Below are 15758 nucleotides of genomic sequence, written 5' to 3' on the forward strand. Positions count from 1 at the left end.
AATTCTCAGGTTTCTTCTTCTTAAGTCAATGACCACTGCTGGGTCATAGGTCACCAATAGCAGCTTGCTAGAGTCCTCTGTCCTGGGTCAAAGGTTGATCGTCCTTGTGGCTTCCACTTTCAACATAGGCCTTCATACATCTTCCTGGCGAAGATCCTTCCTTTCCCAAGGATAAGGTCTTGTTGATAGTGATGCTGTTTCTTTCACTCTGGGTTTTTATGGGATGGGGTTGCTAGCCCTGTGTCCAACCCTTCTCATTTCGTAGCTGGGCATGGGACCATCCATGGTAGAGTTTCAGTCAAGTTTGCAAGAGATCATTTGCTCCTTACGAAGCAATTATGACTGTCCCTGATCAGGCCATCAATGAGTGCACATCAATCTTGGCCTGAGAGGTCATCTTGCCCATCCATGCAGGGTTCACCACTCTATAATTTCCTTGGTTATCCTTATTCTTCTTCTGAACAAAGGAACCACATTGGCGTCTCCCAAGTCCTAAAGGGCTTCACTGGTGATGATATCAAGATTTTCACTGAGGATCTAGCAATTCCCTCTTTCTCTTCTGGTAACCTGGGACATACCCATCAGACTCTGGGACTTCCCTGCCTTAAAAAATAGATACTTTATTGATCCCAAACAAATTACAGTGTCACAGTAGCATTACAAGTGTACAGATATACAAATATTAGAAGAGAAGTAAGGAAGAATAAAAAATAAGTTACCTCAAACTGTCTAACAGAAGGGGGTCATCATTTCCCCAGCTATAGGTTGACTCCTTATAGGGGCTAATAACCAAGGGTAAGAATGACCTCATAAAGCGCTCTTTGGAGCAGTGCAGTTGTCTTAGTCTATTACTAAAAGTGCTCCTCTGTTCAGCCGAGGTGCCATGCAGAGGGTGAGAAACATTGTCCAGAATTTCCCATAGGGCCCTTTATCTACCACAGCCTTCAGTGTGTCTAGTTTGACTCCTATAACAGTGCCAGCCTTTCTAATAAGTTTACTGAGCCTGTTGGCATCACCCATGTTAATGCCATTGCCCTAGCACACTACCACACAGAATGTGGCATTGCTTTCCTTTACTAGTTCTTTATCGAATGAAAACTAAGTTATCCCAAAAGCCCTATAGATTGTAAATAATAAATGACAATATTGTGAATTTAATAAAGTCACCTCCATAACTTAGTAGTTTTTAAATGAAAATTGATAACCCCCAAAGCTAGGAGTGTAGCCTACATTTGCTTTCTTTCAACCTCACATGATTCACATTGTAAAAGAATGTGTTCAACTGTTTCATAATGATGACAACACCTACATACTCCAAAGTGATGCTTTCCAACAAGATATAAGGAATAATTAAGCATTATATGCCCAATTCCAAGTCGGGTCAATATAATTCCCTCCCTTCTTGTTTTACCCCCTTCTCCCATCAATCCAACAGTTTTATGTATTTTGTAAAGGGGTCTCCCCTTATGGCAATTATCCCACAAGTCTTGCCGTAATACCCTAATTCTTAGCCCCTCCACCCATTAGCTTCTGATTTGCTAAGTGGAAGGTCTATATCCACAGTTGAATGTTTAACACCTTTTTGGCCAAACAATCAACCCGCTCATTCCCCTCAATACCTCCATGTGTAGGGATGCAAAGGAAGCAGACATGTAATCCAATACTTTGAATATGAAATAAAGAGCTTCCAGCAGTAAATATGACCTACTGTTAGAATGACCTGTTTTAAGACTAGTCAAAACAAAAAAATAATCTGAACAAATTATAACCTTGCAAGGACAAATTTCTTCCACCCAATGTAAGCCCAAAATGTTGGCAAGCAATTCTGCTGCATATACTGGTAAGTAAGACGTTTCTTTATTGTTACCTGTAATTCAGGCACAAAACAGCCACATTGTCATTCCTTGTTAAATTATCTCTTGATCCATCAGTAAAAATGGGTAACATATCACAGTAATTTTCCTTAATATATTGATGAACCAGCGGACTCTCAGGCATATCAGGATCCTTTTATTTCATTAAATCATGCAACCTAAAATCAACTAAAGGCATTGGAAAAAAAAAACACACTCTTTCATGAAAGGTTAATCACTTGGCCAGACGCAGTTCCTAAATCAAAGATCAGTGTGGTCCTTCCCTAAGTTGGTCTATCCATGTATTGCTTCAAGAGCACTCTTGGATGCACTGAAGACATCTGCCCTATCAATGCCACTTGCACGGTGGGGTTACCGAAAAAGCTACAGTGGAACGTTATTGCATAATCCAGCAAACCCATATTCCTAGCTTGATAAGAACCCATCCACCCAAAACTAAAAACACTCTTCTTGTGACGCTCCCAACAGTTGTCCAACACCCTTTTAACAGGGTGATCATTCCTCTGCCCCCTTCGCAACGGTAGGGGTAATTATCCCATATTAACCTGTAAAGCCCAAACAGGGTACAACCTTACTGCACCACATGGTCTTAAAGCCTGTGCTTGTACAACATCCAAACATTTTAAGTTTGAAGATGAAGCTGATCCATAAACCACACAGTACAATCAAGTACAGATCTCATTAAACAAATATAAATGGTTAACAGACCTTCTTATGTAACACCCCAAGAATACCCACGTAGACACCAAAGGATATTTAATGCCCCTTTACATTTGTTAACGATGTTACTGATATGGTGCTGCCATGTCAACTTATTGTCCAGCCACATGCCAAAAAATCTTACCACGGACACTTCTTCCAGAGTTTGACCATATAATTTCAAATTATATTGGTTTATTGATCCTTTTTGTAAAACACATAACTTGTGTTTTAGCCACTGAAAGCTTAAAACCCCATCTATTTGCCCACTGTTTGACCTTATTAATCACTCACTGCATCCTGTATGCAGATAAATTGAAATTTCTACCTCTGATCCATAAAGCAGCATCATCTGCAAAACACATCAAAGTTGCTGGTGAACGCAGCAGGCCAGGCAGCAACTTTGATGTGTGTTGCTTGAATTTCCAGCATCTGCAGAATTCCTGTTGTTTGCATCATCTGCAAAAAGTGATTTACCCACAACAGTACCTATCTCAGAGAAAATATCATTAATCATAATATTAAACAATAAAGGGCTACAAGTGCTGCCCAGTTCTGAAGTCTGATCAACTGGTCTTTAAACAACTCCCACACATCAGAGAGGACTTGCCCAATAACAGCTGTTCCCTATTACCTACCCCCAACCCCTGAATAATAATGCAATAATGTGCTCTCCCCCAATTTAGTATTTTCCTACAAATTTCAGACCTAGTCTTATTTGAAACCAGCTTAAAACTGAAGGAGATGTGATTACTGTTTCCAAAATGCTCTTCCATGAAAGGCCAATCACCTGGCCAGACTCATTTCCTGAAACAAAGCCCAGCGTGGTCCTTCCCCTAGTTGGACTATCCATATATTGCTCCAAGAAACACTTTGTTTTTGCTCTGTTTCAAGACAAAGGAAAACTAATTATATAGGTGCAAGCAACACACATCAAAGTTGCTGGTGAACGCAGCAGGCCAGGCAGCATCTCTAGGAAGAGGTGCAGTCGACATTTCAGGCCGAGACCCTTCGTCAGGACTAACTGAAGGAAGAGTGAGTAAGGGATTTGAAAGTTGGAGGGGGAGGGGGAGATCCAAAATGATAGGAGAAGACAGGAGGGGGCGGGATAGAGCCAAGAGCTGGACAGGTGATAGGCAAAAGGGATACAAGAGGATCATGGGACAGGAGGTCCAGGAAGAAAGACAAGGTGGGGGGGGGAACCCAGAGGATGGGCAAGAGGTATATTCAGAAGGACAGAGGGAGAAAAAGGAAAGTGAGAGAAAGAAAGTGTGCATAAAAATAAGTAACAGATGGGGTACGAGGGGGAGGTGGGGCCTAGTGGAAGTTAGAGAAGTCGATGTTCATGCCATCAGGTTGGAGGCTACCCAGACGGAATATAAGGTATTGTTCCTCCAACCTGAGTGTGGCTTTATCTTTACAGTAGAGGAGGCCGTGGATAGACATGTCAGAATGGGAATGGGATGTGGAATTAAAATGTGTGGCCACTGGGAGTTCCTGCTTTCTCTGGCGGACAGAGCGTAGATGTTCAGCAAAGCGGTCTCCCAGTCTGTGTCGGGTCTCACCAATATATAAAAGGCCACATCGGGAGCACCGGACGCAGTATATCACCCCAGTCGACACAGGTGAAGTGTTGCCTCACCTGGAAGGACTGTTTGGGGCCCTGAATGGTGGTAAGGGAGGAAGTGTAAGGGCATGTGTAGCACTTGTTCCACTTACACAGATTAGTGCCAGGAGGGAGATCAGTGGGGAGGGATGGGGGGGACGAATGGACAAGGGAGTTATATAGGTGCAAGTTCTTTCTTATCATCTTCATTAAATTCAGAGGTCTTCGCACTGTATATTTTGTTTCTGGAAATTTCACTGATGAACTCCAGAACCATGACAGATAATGAATGGATGAATCAGAGAATATTGTCTGCATCTTGTACCCTTGTATCATGGACTGTAATTTCCACTTTAAGTATAGTAATACACACATATAAAACCCTTAATAATTTCTCCCTCATAGTACTACATGTGGAGAGTCAAAAGCAGGTTTAACTTTTAAGTATTTTAGACCAGTACATTCAGATACAATTTAATTACCATTTTAAAGTCAACCACTCTGCCAATTTTTTTATATTTCCATCTGAAGTCTTAAGTCCACGTTTAAAATGGATCCATATTATTTTGAACCAATTTGAAAGGAATGCAAAAGGAATTTATTTTGGAAAGGTTGTACAAAGTGCATGGAAATGCAATATTTCAAGATATATCAATGTACCTCATGAAAATAAATTGATTTTTTTTCAGATTGCGTGTTTTTATACGTTTGCTGCCTGCACATTAAAATTGATTTTTTGATAGAAATCTGGAGTTAACTTTCCTTGAAATTTCACCCCTGTACTTTTTAAAAATACATTTCTGCTATCTGAAATTTGCTTTGGGAAAAGTTTGGATGAGTCATTCAGTATCTCATATAGTTTATTTTATCAATTAATGGACAAATCTAAATACATTTCGCTGGAATAAAATGATCACATCTGCTATGTGTACCATTTACCATTTGGTAAAACAGCTCATTAATAGATAAGCATGACATTATCTAATTTATGATGGTATACTGTATATTACATATGGAGGAAGTACACATTTGCAACTCAATGCAAATATTAATTGATCATCTACATATTCCACAAGATGTATCGTTGCACAGTGGTCAGTTCTTCCAATTTGTATTCACTCTTATCATAATTGAATTTTTTCCCATGTGTAAAAATATGCATGACTGAAAACAATGAAATTGATGGTAAAAAAGAAAAAAAAGACTTAAAAAAACAATTATAAAGATATTGACCATTTTGACCTGCAATATTCTCTATGTTCTAGGTGACTACTGAGGATAATGTGCTCCTAGTGAGTAGCACAGGAAATGGGGAGAATGATAGTAATATTTGTGTTTGGGTTCATTATTGTTTCCTTTAACATACTTTATCAGTTTACTGTTCCATATGTGAGTTCCCATTGACCTGACTTTATTTCCTTGTCTTTACAGAAGCTGAGTATTTTAAGCTTTCAATTTTATTTCAGGACCCCAGAACCTGCAGAAATTTGTGCCTGGTTGCTTTGATTTTGCAGTGCATCAATATTGTAAAGACGCTATATACTAGTAATGTTGCTATTTATGGAAATTTCTCGACAATTTGACTGCATGTCCATCATTATAATGAAAATTAATGTGGTGTTAAATGCCCCGACACCTGAACAAGTGCAATATAAATCCCAACTGGGTGTCTTTGAGATGTGGGATAGAAGTGAACACCAAAACGTGGGAAGGTACCAACCTCCCTCGAAACTTTATCCCCGGGCTCGGCATGCAAAAACCCATTAATCGCCTTGGCTCGGTGACATCACAACACGGTAGGTTCGGTTCACCGTTGCGTGTGACGTAGTCCGGTGGAACGTCACGGTGCGTCTCGCGGCGGCTTGCGTGACGTCTCGATGTTGGTGTTACCAACATGGCGGAGCGGAGAGAGGAGGCCGATCACTGCGCCTCCAGATGCGCAGGTTCACCGCACACGGTAGGTCTGGCGAATCCGCCGCCTTCAGTTCTGCAACCGCAGGCGTCACTGTTGTTTTCCCTGAGGGGAGGAAAATATTTCAAATATTTAATCTCGGTTTGGAAACAAGGGGGTGGAAGCGCATTGAGGCGAGTGGTTTGCAGGGGAGGAAAGGAGGGGGTCACTTGTCAGTCCAGGAGAGACACAAAAACACACATGTAAGGCCGGCCGAGTCAGTGGGACGGAAACCGCGAACCCCATATTTTATAGTGAAATACGCGTGCAGCTGCATTATTTACAAGCGAGGCATGTAGCACGTTACTGGCTGCAGATTCTTGCAATTCAAAATATTGCCTAAGTGGCGGGAGGGCTCCCTGGCCATTGTAGTTATGTTTTTATAGCTTATAAATGACACAAGGTGGAACTTTGAATGGGGCCTTTTTAATATCGCGATAGTAACTTAGTGTGGCCCATGCCGTGTTATGCTTTTGTTTCTGAGAGGATGATAAAGATTTACTCCTTGGAAGCCGGATCGTGAGTTTTAACGTTTGCTCAGTTTGCAATTAATCTGAGGAAGTTGCATTCACATTTGTATACGAACTTTAAAACAGTGAAAGTTTTATATTGTTTTAATTTAATTATCCAAAGTCTGGATGTTTTTAAAAGTTAGCTTGCTATCTTTTTGTGTGTTCATTGTGGGAAAGCTGCTCTTGAGATGAGAGCCATCAGGATTTATGGCATACATGTGAAAATGCAATTAGTTATTTGTTTACAACAGTCCAATAGTATTCTCATAATTCTTTTTCCTGCCAATTCCAATGCTGAACACTCCTTGTAATAGAGAACACTATTTAAATTTAAGAATTAACGATTAGACTATGTGTTTTACCAGATTAAGCATTTTCTGTTTCATTACACATTTCAGAATAGCATGCTAACTATTAATTGATTCTTTAAAGCAAAAAAAGTTAAATTGATAAGTTCAGTCAGTAATGTGTTCCACATAAAATGTTTTGCAATTGGAATCTTGGTAGATTTCAGTACTTGCAACTTTCACATGATACAGCGAAGATGTTGTCAAACAAGCTTGCTGTTAAGGAATTTGATTTTGCAATCTCAATGATCTTAGACAAGGATGCCATGGATCAAGTAACCCTCTGCATAAAAATGTGAATCTTCTTGATTTTTCTGAGCTGAGTTTATGACAGGCATTTCAAATGGACAGAAGAGTAATTGTGATGTTTAACACAAGAAATCCTGCTGATGCTGGAAATCAAAAGCAACACACTCAATGCTGGAGGAACACAGCAGGTCAGGTAGCATCTATGGAAAAGAGTAAACAGTTGATGATTTGGGCCGAGACCCTTCTTCAGGACTGGAAAGGAAAGATGGTAGATTAAAATATTGGGAGGAGGGGAAGAAGGATAGCTAGTAGGTGGGTGAAGCCAAGTGGGAGGGAAAGATAAAGGGCTGGAGAGAAGAAATCTGATAGGAGAGGAGAGTGGACCATGGGCAAAAATACTTCATTATAGATTGTAATGGCATATTTTTTTTCTTTGAATTTTGTGTACAAAACAGTTTTGTTATATATTGTTGCTAAAAGTAAATGAGAACTCTCATTTAGAAAATGTCCATCACTATTATAGGGTATCCCAGTGTTCTGCATCCAATAGTGTGCAGTCATCTTTGCAATGTAGGAAACATGGGAGCCAATATGCTCAGAGCAAGGTTCCACGAACAGCAATATGACCAGATGTTGATGGAGGTAATTGTGGGCCATAACTGAGAGACCACTGCTGTAAAGGATGTTTCATCTGAGAGAGCATATAGGATATAGGTGGAATTTTTGTTTGCTGAAATATGGCATCTTTATTCTGAACTGTCATTGTGCAGTCGATGTTTTTGTAGTGGGGCTGGAATCAAAACTTGAAACAGAGCTGAGGTAGAATTTTGATTGACAGTCATATGGTGTGTGATGAGCTGCTTGGAGGTATGCTTTCTAGGGATGAAGTGCTTTACAATGTTACAAAATAAGGTAGTTATACCCATAAGCAAACTCAGTATTGAGTTTTTCCATCTTGGGTGAGCCTAGAAAACAAGCTGAACACACAAAAGGCAGTGACCTGTTTGTTACTTTGGTTTTTGGACGAATGTCCCAATAATTTATTACAGGGTGATCTCTGCATTACAGGCAGCAGGGTGTTTTGGGGAGGGGGATTTGTGTGGTCCATTTTCTTAGAAAACAGTCCATATAAGAATTTTGTGTAGCATGAAGCCATGCCACCTGCGCATTTGTCAAGAAATGTGAGCTTAAAAAAATTGAAACATTCTGTTAGAATGAATTTTTATCATATGTGAATTTGGTAAGAGCAGATTTGTTACTGGAATTTCTGTAATGCAGAGTTTGCCTGTAAATTTCATGTACTTTTTTTACCCATTGCCCCAACTTCAAAAAACAGAAATTCTCCTATCTTAAGTTTCCTTTATTACTGAAGGATGTCCAGTATTAAAAAATAATTTTTCAGAATAATGCTGTGAATTTTTATTCACCTGAGAAATCAGTGCTCTGTTGTCAGTGCAAAAATGAGCATACCATCGCATGAATTTAATTCTTTCTTTGATGTGATGGTTGAAACTCTTGCTGATTTTCTTGTTTTGCTTTTCCTAGATGAAGATGCCAACTGTAACAGCTGTGATATTGAGAAGTTCCATATTAAAAGTGAAATGAGCCTGTTTACCTTTAATTTCAATCTGAAATAGACTATGCAAAATTTAAAAGAAAATGACAAAAATTCAATTTTACATTTATGTCTCCTTCAACATAGTAAAATAATAAAATAGTAAAATTGATAGCAGGATTAGTAATCGAGGGCTTCATCAAAGATGGGACTTTTAAGTAGTTTCATACAGGAAAAAGAAATAGCAATGAAGTTTAGAGAACAACTTTTAGAGCTTAGGACCTAAGCAGCTGAAGAGACTGACGCATATAGGTGAGGGAATTAAACTTTGTGATAAAAGTTCAGAACTTGACGAGTGGAAGTATCTTCTTTGGTTAATGGACTGCTGGCATTTACAGAGATAGGAGAGTGGTGAGATTGTCAAAGGACTATTTTCCAAAACAAAAACAAGGAATTTTAAAATCCTGTTATTACGTCATTGGGGATTAGTGTACGTCAACATTCTGGAGACAAAGGATGAAGTGCACTTGCGTCAAGATATAACCAGAAGGTTTTCATTTGATCTGTGTTCTGTGGAAAGGAAAATCTGGGAGGAGATACTGGTGCAATGGAATCAAGAGCAGAAGTAGCATGGTCATGGATTTTGGCTGACAAGAAGATGGAAACAAGTAGTCTTAATGATTGTACTGATAGATGTGAGCTCTGAAGGTTGAATTGAATTTATTTCTTTAATCCTTCACATGCATGAGGAGTAAAAATCTTTACATTACGTCTCCGTCTAAATGTGCAATGTGCAATCATAGTAAATTATAATTTATATTAAATAGAACAGTCAATGTAACATAGAAATACACTCAAACCAGTGTGAGTTAATCAGTCTGATGGCCTGGTGGAGGAAGCTGTCCGGGAGCTTTTATGCTGAGGTACTGTTTCCCAGATGGTAGCAGCTGGAATAGATTGTGATTGGGGTGACTCAGATCCCCAATGATCCTTCGGGCCCTTTTTTCATACCTGTCTTTGTAAATGGCCTGAATCATGGGAAGATCACAACTACAGATGTGCTGAGCTGTCCGCACCATTCTCTGCAGAATCCTGCGATTAAAAGAGGTACAGTTCCCATACCAGGCTGTGATGCAGCCAGTCAGGGTGCTCTCAATTGTGCCCCTGTAGAGAGTTCTTAGGATTTGGAGGTTCATAACAAACTTCCTCAACCGTCTGTGGTGAAAGAGGCGCTGTTGTGACTTTTTCAACACACAGCTGGTGTGTACAGACCATATGAAGTCCTCGGTGATGTGGATGCTGAGGAACTTAAAGCTGTTTACCCTCTCAACCCCAAATCCAGTGATGTCAATAGGGATTAGCCCATCTCCATTCCTCCTGTAATCCACAACTGGCTCCTTTGTTTTTGGGACAGTGAGGGAGAGGTTGTTTTCTTGACACCACTGTGTCAGAGAGATGACTCCTTCCCTGTAGACCACCTCATTATTGTTTGAGATAAGGCCAATCAATGTAGTATTGTTGGCAAATTTAGTTAGCAGATTAGAGCTGTGGGTGGCGACACAGTCATGGGTATACAGGGAGTAAAGGAGGGGACTTAGTACACAGCCCTGAGGAGTTCCTGTGTTGAGAGTCGGATAGAGGTGAGGGAGCCCACTCTTACCACCTGCTGGTGATCTGACAGGAAGTCCAGGATCCAGCGACACAAGGCAGGGTTAAGGCCGAGGTCTCTGAGCTTCCTGTTGAGCCTGGATGGAATTATGGTGTTGAATGCTGAACTGTAGTTCAAGCACAGCATTCTCACACGAGCATCCTCCTTCTCCAGATGTGTAAGGACGGTATGTAGAACAGTGGCTATTGTGTCATCTGTCGACCAGTTGTGTCGGTAATGTTAAGGTCAAATATGCCATACAGTTTTCAGGTTCCAATGGGTGTTGGTCTTTTTTTCTAAAATTGGATCCTTTACAGTTTCTTTGTGCCTACCTGTAAGCAAACAAATCTCGAAGTTGTATAATTTATATATTCTTTAATAATAAATGTACTTTGAAATTTTGAAATTTGCAAATGGTCTGGTTTATTTGTGGCAGTCGTAGGGAAAGGGATGGATATTGTGCAAGATGATGTTGAAAGTGAAGGGGATGAAATATGTCTAAAATATTTTAACATTTTAAAATACACCCATGTTAAAGTTTGATTAGCCATTGGTGTTGAAAGAAGCCTGATACAGTTACTCATGTGAGTTCTGAACTGACAGTAAAATGCCGTTGAATAAAACTACGAATCTTGATATAACTTGTCATTTGTTGAACCCAGAAACACTTTGGCAATTGTGATTTCCTCAGCTGAGTCATTGTGAAGCTTCCATGTATAATTTATGGATGAAGGTTATTGACCCAGCATATTCTGTAGGATCTACTTTTGTACATCCTAAGCTTTGTACCTAATTAATGGTTAAATAACTCTGGATATAACTCTTTTATCTCATTTCTAAGACTCAATCCTTTTGTGAAGAAGCATTTCCTGTTTTCATTTGTGACTTTCCTGTTCCTGGTTAGTTTTACTGCCTTGTCCTGTGGCATGAATTGGCTCTTGATATGTTCCTTATGCCAGTCATTATTATTTATTTAAGACCGTAAGACACAGGAGCAGTATTAGGCCATTCAGCCCATCAAGTCTGCTTGACAATTCTATCATATCTGATGCCTTCTCCCAAAACTTTTAACACCCTTATTAATCAAAAACCTATCAACCTCTGCTTTCAGTATACCCAATGCCTTGGTCTCCATAAGTCATTGGGAATAGTTCAGCTGGAGATTGATAGTTTTTTGATTAGTAAGGCTATTCTTGGTAGTGAGAATGCAGGAAAATGATGTTGAGTTAGGTAATGAATTCCACAGATTCACACCCTCTGGCTAAGGAAGTTCCTCCTCATCTCTGTTCCAAATGTATGTCCTTCTATTCTGTGGCTGTGCTCTCTGATCCTAGACTCTCACACTATGGGAAACATCCTCTCCACATCCACACTAATGAGGCATTTTAAAATTTGACAGATTTCAATGAGATTCTCCCCCACCCTGCCCCATTCTTCTAAACTGCAGCAAGTACAGGCCCAGAGCCATCAAATACAACTCACACATTAACCTTTTCATTCCTAAATCATTCGTGAGGACCTCCACTGGACAGTCTCCAGTGCTAGCACATCTTTTCTTAGATAAGGAGCCAAAACTGCACATAATACTCCCAAGTGTGGTCTGACCATTGGCTTATAAAACCTCAGCATTGCATCTTTGCTTTTGTATTCTAATCCTTTCAAAATGAATGCTAACATTGCATTTGCCGGTCTTACCACTGTCTCAACTTGAAAGTTGGGGAATCCTGCATGAGATCTCCTCATTTAGAAAACAGTTTGACTTTATTCTTTTTACCAAAGTGCATGCCCATAAACTTCCCTACACTATATTCCATTTGCCACCTCATTGCTCATTCTCCCAATTTGCCAAATCCTGCAAACTCCCTGTTTTCTCAACACTACCTGGCTCTCCATCTATCGTTATATCATGTGCAAACTTGGCCACAAAGTCATCAATTCCCATCATCCAAATTGTCAACGTGCTCCATAATGTGAAAAGAAGCAGCTCCAATACCAAACCCTGCGGAATACCGCTGTCACCTGCAGCCAATCAGAACAGGTTTCCTTTATTCCACTCTCTGTCTCCTTCCTGTCAGCCAATTTCTGATCATGCTTATACCTTTCCTGTAATACCATGGGCTCTTGTTTTGCAGCCTCATGTTGCACCTTGTCACAGTCATTCTGAAAATCCAAGTTAACAATGTTCAGTGATTCTCCTTTGTCTATCCTGCTTGTTATTTCCTCAAAGAATTCCAACAGATTTGCCAGACAAGATTTTCCCTTAAGGAAACCATGCTGACTTTGGCCTATTTTTTCATGTACCTCATGAAACCTCACTCTTAATAAGGGACTCCAATGTTTTCTCAACAACTGAAGTCGGTCTAACTGACCTATAATTTCATTTCTTCTGCCTCTCTCCCTTTTTAAAGAGTGGAATGATATTTGCAATTTTTTAGTTCTCCAGAACCATTCCAGAATGTAGTGATTTTTAGTACCTCTACAATCTCTTCAGCTATCTCTTGCAGTACCCTGGGGTGTAGTCCGTCTGGTCCAGATAACTTATCTCCCTTCATATCTTTCAGCTTCCCACGTGCCTTCTCCTTGGTAATAGCAACTGCACTTACTTCTAAGCGCTGACACTCTCGGATTTCTGGCATACTGCTAGTATTTCCCAAAGTGAAGTACACACAAAGTACAGTGAATTCCGGTTAATCAGGGCAGCTACTTATTTGGGAAAACTATAAAAGAACAAAAAGTAATTGAGAAAATAGCTGGGATTCCCTTTGTTTATTTGGGACCCTCTGCAGCTTAATTGGGGCAAGAGACAGTTGCCAAACAGTTTCTAACTAGTGTTGTTTGCGTGCACTTGTGTGGCCATTAGCTACTACACTGTGCTAAAATCAAACACTTTAAATAGCGTCACTTGTGTGTGTTTGTCTTCAAAAGCAGTGATTTTTCTCACTGATAGTTGGTGAGAAATGAGCGGTAACAATTCAGAACTGTTTTGCCCACTGTGGTTTTGAGCATTCAGGCTTGGAGATGCCAGAAATGACCCTGAGTGAAAATGAAATGATTTCACTACTTAGTTGAGAACTGCAAAGAATTTGAAAGTATTGACGATCATCTTGAATGAAGACTTAGAGGATGCAATTATCGAAAGTATTGTCTGAAGGCAGTCCATTATCTGCACTGTATCTGCGCTGATTTTGTTCTTTTGGTGCTTGTCCGTCATATCTGATGACAGGAAACCTGTGCAGGAGAGTTTTTGAAGTGGAAAAGCTGTTGTACTGGGGTGGTTCCACTCTCTCAACCTCTGAAGACCGGGTTCATTTATGAGTAGTTGTCACAACTGGGGTCTTCCTTGAATGATTGTGTCTTCTGTACCTCATCATTCCCTTTGTTCTCCATGGAACGTTGCAGACCCACTTTCCTGATTGTTGGATCTAACTGGATCTCATCGCCCAATCTTCCAGAGCTGATTTCTCATGCTAGGACAGGTATGTTTCTATCCCACTGGATAATGAAGTCTGCTGGCTGCCCTCACCTGCTTTAGCCTGTCTGTTGAAGCAATGTACTGGAGTGCAGCTGCTGTTGCACACAGCTACTTGGAGTCACTTAGAGTCCAGTTGGGACCAAAGGTGAGTGAACTGCCCCAGATTATACATAACAAGCCCCTTCACCAGAGGTGCTAGCCGTTCCTGGACAACCCAGTCAATCAAAGAAAACACTGGATGAATTCCTCCGCTAGTAACTATAAGGAATTTTGGAGCCATGTACCTATTTTCAGGCTGCATTGTATTTTGTGTTGCACGCTTATTATGTTTATTGTGGTAGTTAGTCACGTGGGTGGGGCCGTGGAAGAAGCAGAGTTTTAGTTAAGCAATCATGCTTTTGAAGTTCAGTCTAGTTAGGGAGTGAACTGGGGTGATAACATTTTTGTTGACTGCTTAAAATCACTTAATTACATTTAAAATCGTTTTGCTTACGCTCAATTACATTAAAGTAAGCGTAGGTACGTTTAATACATTAAGACTGTTTATTTTGTTATCGTAAAAGGATCAAAAATATTCTTTGACTTCGGAACCTTTTTTTAGATTGAATGCATTAACTCCTGTGCTTAGTCTCTAAGCAGTGTTGGTTTGTCTGAGTAGCTTTTCTAGGATCTAATTGACCCAGCTGGTGGCGTAGTGGCATCAGTGTTGGACTGCAGGGTGGGAGGTCCTGAGTTTGAATCCAGCCGGCTGCCCTGCACGCTTTTCGGAGCTTGTGATCTCTTTGAAAAATTCACCCAGCCGAACTTGCCTGATACGCGATTTCCCACTACGTCAGAACGGCGTGGGAGGAAGTCGTCTGCTAACTGGAAAAATTCTGATGCGACATACCTTTCCTAATACAGTTATATGCAGTAGTATTGGCAGTGTTCTAATTTGTTCTGTACTTCAGTGAAATGTTAGTTTATCTTGTTTTATATCTTTCTAACTATTTCCATGAAACTGACTAATTGGGACAGCCACGTAATTGGGCCAAAATGTACTATTCCCGATGTGTCCCTATTAACCAGAATCCACTGTCATCTGCCATTTCTTTATCCCCCATTACTAACTCTCCAGTGGTCAGATATCTACTCTTCCCTCTTTTTGTATATCTGGAAAAGCTTTTTGGTATCCTCTTATTATTGGCTAGCTTACTATCATATTTAATCTTTTGTCCTTATCGTCTTTTTAGTCACCTACTGTTGGTTTTGAAAAGTTTTCAAATCCTCTAACTTCCCACTAATTTTTTCTATATTATATGCCTTTTTTTACTTTTATGTTATCTTTGGCTTCCCTTGTCAGCCATGATGCCTCATTTTCACACTAGAATTCTTTTTTGGCATTTCCCTGTCCTGTGCCATTCAAATTGCTCACAACAAATTCAGCCATTGCTGTTCTGCCATCATCCCTACTAGTGTCTCCTTCCGATCAACTTTGGCCAGCTCCTGTCTCATGCCTCTGTAGTTCCGTTTATTCCATTGTAATACTGATACATCTGACTTTATTTCTCCCTCTTAAACGGCAGGGTGAATTTTTTTTTATCATATTTTGATCATTACCTCTTGATCAAACTATACAACTTACCTTAAGCTCCCTCATCAAATCTTGTTCATTACATTACAGAATAGCTGATTCCTTAGTGGACTCAACCAAAAAGCTGATCGAAAAAGCCTTCCTGAAGGCATTCTATAAATTCCATCTCCAGATCCAGCACCAACCTGATATTCCAAATCTGCTTGCCTCTTAAAATCCCCCATGATTATCATAACATTGTTCTTTTTACATGCCTTTTCTATCTCCTGTTG

General features: G+C 40.1%; 1 protein-coding gene across 6 annotated transcripts in view; it reads left to right on the forward strand.

The window, feature by feature from the left end:
- The window catches only part of LOC140190616 (zinc finger MYM-type protein 4-like), a 226463-nt gene that overhangs the window by 42617 nt on the left and 168088 nt on the right, over positions 1-15758 (forward strand). The window contains exon 1 of one of the 6 annotated variants that reach the window (XM_072247328.1): positions 6058-6136. The exons of the other annotated variants lie outside the window; for them this stretch is intronic. Within the exon in view, the coding sequence (XP_072103429.1) occupies positions 6074-6136 (63 nt within the window). The 5' untranslated portion in view covers positions 6058-6073. Of the gene's footprint in view, positions 1-6057; positions 6137-15758 lie in introns of those variants that run through there. 6 annotated transcript variants of the gene reach the window in all.

Source organism: Mobula birostris, chromosome 30 (genome assembly GCF_030028105.1).
Source record: "Mobula birostris isolate sMobBir1 chromosome 30, sMobBir1.hap1, whole genome shotgun sequence".
NCBI lineage: Eukaryota > Metazoa > Chordata > Chondrichthyes > Myliobatiformes > Myliobatidae > Mobula > Mobula birostris.